At 34.6% G+C, this 8882-nt stretch overlaps 2 protein-coding genes across 5 annotated transcripts in view; one reads left to right on the forward strand and one right to left on the reverse strand.

The window, feature by feature from the left end:
* Positions 1–347: 347 nt before the first annotated feature.
* On the forward strand, positions 348–5304 carry LOC101505400 (U-box domain-containing protein 5-like). 2 transcript variants are annotated; one of them, XM_027337618.2, is made up of 6 exons: positions 348–798; positions 1693–1761; positions 1925–2110; positions 2311–2418; positions 2629–3803; positions 4260–5304. In XM_027337618.2, the coding sequence occupies exons 2-6, from the start codon at positions 1705–1707 to the stop codon at positions 5020–5022; spliced, it is 2289 nt and encodes a 762-aa protein (XP_027193419.1). In that variant the 5' UTR covers positions 348–798; positions 1693–1704; the 3' UTR covers positions 5023–5304. The 2 variants fall into 2 exon arrangements, with proteins under 2 accessions (XP_027193419.1, XP_004512054.1); XM_004511997.4 differs by having other exon boundaries at positions 349–832.
* Positions 5305–5517: 213 nt separating this feature from the next.
* Positions 5518–8882, reverse strand: part of LOC101505082 (tubby-like F-box protein 2) — a 4548-nt gene continuing 1183 nt past the window's right edge. For 2 of the 3 annotated variants that reach the window (XM_073364100.1, XM_073364102.1), the window contains exons 3-6: positions 8678–8881; positions 8489–8576; positions 7255–7384; positions 6237–7159 (exon numbers count right to left, since the gene is read on the reverse strand). In XM_073364100.1, the coding sequence (XP_073220201.1) occupies positions 6481–7159; positions 7255–7384; positions 8489–8576; positions 8678–8881 (1101 nt within the window). In that variant the 3' untranslated portion in view covers positions 6237–6480. Of the gene's footprint in view, positions 6122–6236; positions 7160–7254; positions 7385–8488; positions 8577–8677; position 8882 lie in introns of those variants that run through there. The other variant, XM_073364101.1, reaches the window with a different exon arrangement.

An 8882-nucleotide genomic window follows, 5' to 3' on the forward strand; every position in this document is an offset into this window, starting at 1 on the left:
AGAAATAAAAATGTCCATAATCTAAAAATAGAATCACATTTCAGGAAAAAAGAAACTTAAATTTTTTAACATAAAATAAAATCATTTTTTAATTTTTAATATTTATTTATTAAAACAGTACCACCAAAATATTTTAAACCACGTTTGATGTACCCAAATAAATAAAAAAACAATAGAAGAAGTATACTAATGAAGCCAAATAGTATTTCACAATTCACAGTAATGTCTGACATAGAAAGCCGCACCTATATGATGAGTTTGTTTTCTTTTCTTGTTTGGTCGACTCGGTCATGGAAGAAAATCCCACACTCAAAAATGAACAACAATCTAACGTTGACTAGACTCTCTCTCTTTACCCCAATACCTCTTCTTTTCTTTCATAATTACTACAAACAAATCTTTCATTATCATTTCGGCACGCTTTCCTTTTTTTTCCACTATAACATCATCTACCCTATATTATCTCCCTTTTTATTGGTTGTTTTTATTTATTTATTTTTTATTTTTCCATCCTTCTCTCTCTTTCTCCATCCTTCTTTTAATGAGAGGTGGAGAGAATTAATCAACCTTAGAGAATACATATTATTATTATGAATTTGGATATATGTCTCTTTTTATCATCAAAAATAAATATTTCATTCAACCGTTGCTTTTTCTTCACTTTGCTTTATCTACGGTATACTTGCAAGAAAAGAAGCTAATTCTAGTAAATCAATGGCTATTTTGTTGCTTTTAGAGTACTGAATCCATTACCACTCTATTGTGTGGGTGGTTCTTCAATATTAAGCTGAGGAAGAGGTTAATTACTTCTCAATTATTAATATAATTCTAGGTAATTAATTCATTCTCCTTATATGTTTGAAGTTTCTATTTAATCCTTAGGTTCAAATTGTGTTTGGTTGTTTGATGAAGTGCATAGTCCTCAAAAACTCTCTACAGTTAAATTGTTTGTTTTTCTCCTATTAGAAATAACGTGTGACATAAAATTAAATAATATTATATTTAGTAGAAGTTAAAACCTACGTAATATCATATAATAGTTTTCTATTGTAAGTTGAGTAATAAAATAAGATATATGGCAGAAAATCATATAATAGTTTTCTGTTTAATGAATTTTTTTTTTTGGACAAAAGTCTTCAATGATGTATGTTAAAAGTTTACAGATTCTCACATCTCACTTTAGATTTAGAAAGTTACTTTTGTTTTAATTTATTGGGCAGAGTATTCCAAAATAACTTTTTCCTTCTATAGTGGATTTTGTTCTTTCACTAACTGTTAAAGATTCATGAATCTGTTATGCTGAAAGTGCATATAGTACAAATAACTCTGAGCCTCATGCACGTGCCACACGATTCGGGAAGTTATATTTCTTTGGATTTGATACTTAGTTTCATTGTGGAGTTTATAGATGAATATTTTTCTTACCTGTTTGTTGTACTTAAAACATTGTTGTGGTAAATTCCATAATGTCAACCATATTGCTTTGCATTCAACAGTTTGAGTTTGACTTGTCATTTGTTTTCAAAGTTTTTTTTTTGACCAAATTTGTTTTCAAAGTTATCATACTTAATGTTGGAAGAACGAATTAACATAAGCTTGTATTTCACATATGACATATCAGTTTTTCTTTCATATAGTATGAATCATTTGTATTAATTTTCTTAATATATGTTATTTCTTTGTCTAATGTAGGACAACCCCTTAATGAGAACTGTTACCGGTGAAGAAGTGGAGATGTTACCTAATTCCCGCCTCTTTCAGGTATATAAATAAGGTTATTCTTAACAAGTGTCTAAAGGGCACTCTTATGTCCATCAAACTCATTCATCAGAGTTTACAACACTCACACATACTACACACCAACCACTTGACAAAACTTGGATTTTAGAATTAAGGATTCTATTGATAAAATTAATGTTGACAGGTACATAGTAAAATATGCACAGAACTGTTAAAATTAGTCGACAGTATTATGAGGATATTGCCAGAAATCGAGGCAGCAAGACCAAAATGCTCATCAGGAATAGAGTCTCTGTGTTTTCTGAACAACTCAATTGAGAAAGCCAAACTACTTCTGCAACATTGCTCCGAATGCAGCAAACTCTACCTGGTATGTATTTTTTCTTCCTAAAACATAAAGAAATTAACTTGTATAGTTTTCTTAACAAGTCAGTGAAATGTGACCACTATTTCTTAATCAACCTTATGAGGATCAGAAAACTATAAGCTAATTGTAACACATAATATACGTATTAACAATTTATACTAACAGGTTGCATGATAGTTTTTCGGTTTTAATATTATTTTCAGGCTGTGACAGGGGACACAGTACTTTCAAGATGCCAAAAAGCAAAAAAGTCATTAGAAAAAAGCTTAATCCCCATTCAGGGTATGGTTCCGCTTATGTTGGCAGTAAAGGTTAGTCAATTTTTTCTTCAAAAGTACTGTCATCTAACTTTTTATAAGTCAATAGTGCTTTTTTCATAAATTTAAAATTAAGTACTTGTTGTAGTTGAAAAACTTCTATGAACAAGCTAATCCAAACTAAGTTTTATATTTTCTATTGTATAATATACACTAATGGATCTCCATTTTAATATCTAGTTGACACTGAAATGTAAATTTCAGGTTTCTAGAATAATTGATGATCTTGAGTTTGCTACATTTGTTCTGGACTCTGCTGAAGAAGAGGCTGGTAGAGTTGTAACAGAATTGCTTCAGCGAGGTACTTCAACATCAGATTCAGCCGATGATTTCGAAATTAAAGCTCTTCAGTTTGCAGCACCAAGATTGAATTTAACATCTAAAAAGGCCATATTAATAGAGATAAGATCTATCAAGAAGTTGGCAGTTAAAGTTGGACCAAATGACCAGAAAAAGAATATGATCTTGAGATATCTTATGCATCTATTGAAAAAGCATGGAAACTTCATCGTAGGAGAACACATGGAGGAGTTTTATTCTCATAGCAAAGAAACAAAAGCAAATGATAATAACTCAAGTCGTGATTCTCGACGAAGCCGTCGTGTTGAGTCAGATCCTAGCTTGAACTATGGTCAATATAGATCTCACACCAGTGAATTGGATAGAGTGATCCCTCCTGAGGAATATAAGTGTCCAATATCCTTAAGATTGATGTATGATCCTGTTATCATTGCTTCTGGAGTAACATATGAAAGGATGTGGATAACAAAGTGGTTTAGTGAGGGTAAAACTATATGTCCAAAAACAAAAAAGGAACTACCTCATATGTCATTGACTCCAAATGTTGTCATGAAGGACTTAATTTCAAAGTGGTGCAAACATAATGGAGTCTCCATTCCTGATCCAAGTAGACATGCAGAAGATTTTCACTTAATGGACGCTTCAATCACCTCCATTAAGAGTTTGGGAAGTTATTTCAATGATTTGAATTTGTCAATGGATCTTACTAGCATGTCACTTGGATCATTGGATACTAGTTATAACTCAGACGCCTCGCGAGTTAAGACCAATAATGACTTGAATTTGATGATGAGCAAGACTAGTGAAAATTCTTACAAGCAAAGAGTTCATGCAGAGATACACGATACAGATTTGATGCTCTTGCCTAAACTTCATGATCTTCAATGGGATTCTCAGTGTAAGGTCATTGAAGATTTGAAAGATCATTTGAAAAGCAATAGCCAAGCTATTTCTTCTGTGTCAGCTGAAAATTTAGTTGAACCAGTAGTCAGATTTTTAAGCAATGCAAATGATCTGCATGACGTGAAAGCGTTGACAGCTGGAACTCAGCTTCTGTTGGAATTTGTGAATTACTGCAGGTATAATTTCTTCTTCCCTTGCCCAATTTTGATCTTTGTATGGTGTTTTGTAAACATTATTTGACACATTTCCATATAAAACTATTTTCACTTGGAAATGCAGTCTTGTTCATGTTCAAAATTCGTTCTCGTTTTCTATCCGATGTATTGTCCTAGATTGAAATACCAAAATAGTTTATGATATTGTAAGTTTCAATTTAGTACCTAAAACTGTAAATATCTTGAAATAGTCTCTGAAATCGAAAATTCTCGATTGTATTAGTCATTTAAGTCCGGTCAATTCATTCTCTCAAGTTGTCCACCATGGACTAATATGACTATTATAATTTTAGCGACCGAGTTGATCCACATCAATTTTAACTTTCTTGCAGACCTGAAAAACTGCTTGTTTTGATTGTTTTATATCTGCACCTGCTTTTTGACATTAGAACGACTGTTTGTGTAATTTTCATACAGAAATGGTATGGATAATTTAAGTGAAGATACATTCATTAAGTTGGCAAATCTTCTTGATTCAGAAGTGATAGGACAAGTACTTGCCATAATGGAAGAACTGTCAGGGGATGGATATAGTAAATCTAAAATTACAGCATCCAATGCACTTACTTGTGTCCTAAAATTACTTGATTCTGATAACAAAGGGTTCCAACAGCAAGCTATAAGAATAATGTACAATTTGTCCTTCAATATTGAAGTTTGTCCCCACATGGTATCCCTCAACTGCATCCTAAAATTGCTGCCATTTTTCAAAGACAGGGCAGTTTTGAGATACTGCATATATATATTGAAAAACATTTGTGATACTGAAGAGGGTAGGAATTCTATTTCTGAAACTAAAGGATGCATATCTTCTATTGCTGAAATACTTGACAGTGGAAGTAATGAGGAGCAAGAACATGCTTTAGATGTTTTACAATCTTTATGTTCATGCTCTCAAAGTGTGGATTATAGCAAGTTGATTTTGGATGAGAATATCATCAATCCTCTTTTCTATATCTCACTGAATGGAAGTGATAAAGGAAAGGAAAGTGCATTGGAACTGCTACATATCTTGAGAGATGCTAAATATGTTGAGAATGAAGATAGCTCCTCTGAACCAATTACCAACACTTCTAGAGATTCCAATAGTCACCATGAAGAAAACAGATCATCAAAGAGATCACCATTTCTGAAGTTGTTCTCAAAACCCAGTTCACATGCAGCAAAAACCAAAAGGTGAAAAGTGAACTCAGCATTTCAACCCATATTATCCCTGTGATATTATTGTGGGGATTGATAGATAGCAGATACGGTTTGGTTTGTATATGGGACCTCAATCTTTATGGATGTGTCTTATATGGTTTTGGCCTTTCTTTAGCTTAACACTAAATCTCATCTTGTAGCATTTTTAGCTCTAAGTATTCATTCACAATGCATATGCGGCTTAATTCTGCACTGTAACAGCAGGATTTGTGATGTAAAGGTGTACTTATGATTATGATGTATTATTTTGACATTCTAATTTAGAGCTTATTAACAATTAGAATAGATGATAGTGCCCCCACCCCCTTCCTGTCAACATACTTTAGACCAGTTGCCTATTTTATTGTCTATTCTTGTTGTATATATATTAAACATATCTACATTTTGAGCATTGATTGTAAAAACAGATGTCAGTGTAACTATATTTTTTAGTTGCCATAATTATTAAATATTCGATGATTGGCCAACCATATAGATTTGGTGAAAGGTGAGAGGACCGTCCTACTTGAAACAAATCGAGGATATCAGTTGTTACCATTTACAATTAACTATAATTTATTAGGCAGTGTAGTAAAATAGATTCAGCAACACATGAGCAATGTAATTGTGGAGTTCTGATTCATCTCCATGAATAGCTGTTACATGTTTACTCTTATCCAAGCCAGTTAAAGCATTAAGTAAGCACCCGTTAAGTGTGATTAAGTTGCTTAAACAGTGTAGAGCTTGTAGAGGAAGGCTCCTGTTCAATCTCCTTAACCTTTTGGAGAAATATCATAGAGCTTTAAGATGCAACATAAGCTCCAAAGCTGAAGATGAGGAAACTTAACAGAAAGAAACTAAATCAGGAAAGAGATGGGTTAGAAGGCAGTTTATAGCATCAGCTCCGGCAAGACTCTATTGTATCACTGGTTCATAATTCAACTTCGGTGTCATTTGGTCTAAAATGGCCTAAAATTATGTGACTGCGGCAACTGCAACCATTTCTTACTGGAGGGAGTTGAAATCTGAGAAACACCAGTTGACAGTGTAGAATAAATTATGTTTAACTCTTGCCAAACACGATTATATGAAGTCACCTGCATAGTTGGATGACAACTAATGACAATCGGGTGAAAACGACAACCATAATAAAAGAATATCTACAGCTAAAAATGCACCATTTAAAAAATGAAAAGAAAAAAAAAATAGATGTATTGTGAGAAATACCATGCGACTATATATTATAAGACTGAAAATTTACTAAACTTAAATTTTGTTGCAGGGCTATGAAACAACATACAGGCTAAATTCCAGATACAACAACTAACATAAAGGGGAAATACTAATGACTGCAAAGTCAGCTGCATCTCACCATGCTGATGAACTGTGCCTAGGAAATTATACATATATATGAAGAAAAAAAAAACCTGCAGACAATGACAGATTGACATGGGTCTCATTCGCATGCTGGTTTTGTATCAAAGCTGCTCAAGCATATTGCAAATGCTTGGAAGGCAGAGATTGGATAACGGTAATCCATAGTAAATATATCTTTTCCGATCTTTCCAAACTGCAAGATAACCTTTTCTTGCTCTGCAGCAGAAACATTATGAGATGGATCAACAGCAGCCACAAGTTGAAAGTTCTTAACCGAAGCCACTGTAACACGGCCCCTGAAGTTTAAGCACCAGCATTGCAGCTGTTCATGCCATCTGGGAGACTTGTTTTTAAGTACCAGGGATTCAACTGAGCCTTGGCTCTGTGCTGGCATCTCTAGGAGGGATGAATTGCTTAAATCTCCAATTGGAACATTACCTTTAGGGGCTGGTGCTAGTGCGGGACAAATATGCTCATCGGTAATTTGAGGAAAAGATGTAGGAGTAGGAGCAGTGCCCCCTTCCTGAACAGCTGACACAGGTATCGAATTCATGATGCAGTTCATTCTTCTTGGCCCTCTTGTGCGGAGAACATTCAGCTCATAGGCAATGGTGCTAATAATATAGTTACATGCTGGAACTCTTGGAGACACCTGCTTAGAATGAAATCTCCTACTGGACCGCCTGTTTGGTTGAATACCAGTTCCTTGCGGAGGTTGGCTGTCATATATAGTGAACTTGGTACCCAGAAAATTAGACCTGTCAAAATTTATCATCAGGTAGCAGATAGGACAATGAGCAAGGTGAAAATTTGAAAAGTGGTCAAAAGTAAAGTTTCTATAAAAAAAACATGCCTGAGTTTTCCGACATAAGCATTGCTGGACCGAGAAAAATCATCTGCAACCAAAGATATGATGAAGTCTGTGCCTGTTGCCCTCCTTATCTTTTTGGCAGCTAATAACAGCTTATCAGACTCATTTTCCGCTGTATAAGAAACATTGAAAGAAAACAAACTTCTCAAATATCATTTTCAAGAGCTCACTCCATCAAAATTCATAAAGATGGACTGAATGAAGGAAAACAGCAGAAATTGGCTGAGGCATATCCATAGGTTTAGCCAACTTCTGTCCCATTCAAATAGCCTCTGTCAACTTTAAAAAAAAGCCTTTGTGTGTGTCAATATACAACATGGTTGAAACTGGAACAAAGTAGCTTTAAATTCTATCCAAGAACGAAAAAGAACATCTTTTTGGAGCTTTTTATGACTTAGTTTTTAGTTATTTCATTTCATACTATGACTCCAAAGAAAAATAGTTCATTTATATATATATATAATATGACAGCTTCTAGACTGAACCACCTTGATAGGCGGTCCATGGAGGACCGACACTTTAAAATCATCCAAACCTCCAAGGACACCTACCCTCAAAAGTAGCAGCTCGCAGCTTGAGCGTCCCCACGATGAAGACGATGACTTGATAGGTGTTAATTTGACAAAAATAAGGGGAAACAAATGAGTTGAGTTCTGAGGCATCTATACTCTCGTCTCCCTTGTTTTTGTCAAATCGACATCAAATAAGTCACTGTCTGAACTTTGATGACAAGAAGGACCATGAACAACTACTTCCGAGAGGCAACGTTGATTGTCGTTGTGGTTTAAAGCAATTTTCAAGTATTGGTCCTACGTGGACCACCTATCAACGTGGTTCACCGAAGAATTTGCCCTAAAATTTTGCACTACATTAAAAAAAAAGATTTTGTATATTTATTATTTAGAATAAACCCCACACGTGGGTGTGTGCAAATAACAAGTAATTAATTTGAGAACAGTTCTCAAGATAACAATGCTAATAACAAATAATTAATTTGAGAGCAGTTCTCAAGATGATGACAATGATAGCTGTGTGTAATGATTAATATATAAAAAGATCCTGCATATTTAGTGCACGAAAATTGCAGTTCAATATCGAAATTAATTAATTCCAAGTTTACAAGAGTGATTCAAAAACAAGATGACACCCCTTATTGGAAAAGGGAAGAAAGAAACTGAGTACATCTGCAACATTATCAGCATTGAAGCAAACTTACATGGCACCAGTCCATAGTACAATTGATACACAGAAGTTTCTCTGTCCCTGCGGATGAAGCACTGAATTGGAGAATCGCGAGGACCCGGCTATTCGTATACAGAAAGTAAAGAAAATAAGAAACAGGAGAACGTAAATGGAAATGAAGCAAAAAGTGATTGGGCCAAAAAAGGAGTGAAGCATTAATCACCTGCTTTAATGAAATAGGAAATGTCAACCTTCCGCACTGCTCGGGTGTCTGGACAATCTCTTTTGTAACGGCCCTCCAAGATTTACACACGGAAGCACAAGAAACAACAGCGGCACGTGCAGGCCAAGAAGTCTCAGTCTCTTCTACCCTCCGAATTATATCAAGAAGCAACTCAGGTGGTATATTAGCCCATTGTCCCTGCTGA

The sequence above is a fragment of the Cicer arietinum genome, chromosome 8, assembly GCF_000331145.2.
Source record: "Cicer arietinum cultivar CDC Frontier isolate Library 1 chromosome 8, Cicar.CDCFrontier_v2.0, whole genome shotgun sequence".
In the NCBI taxonomy this organism is placed as follows: Eukaryota; Viridiplantae; Streptophyta; class Magnoliopsida; order Fabales; family Fabaceae; genus Cicer; species Cicer arietinum.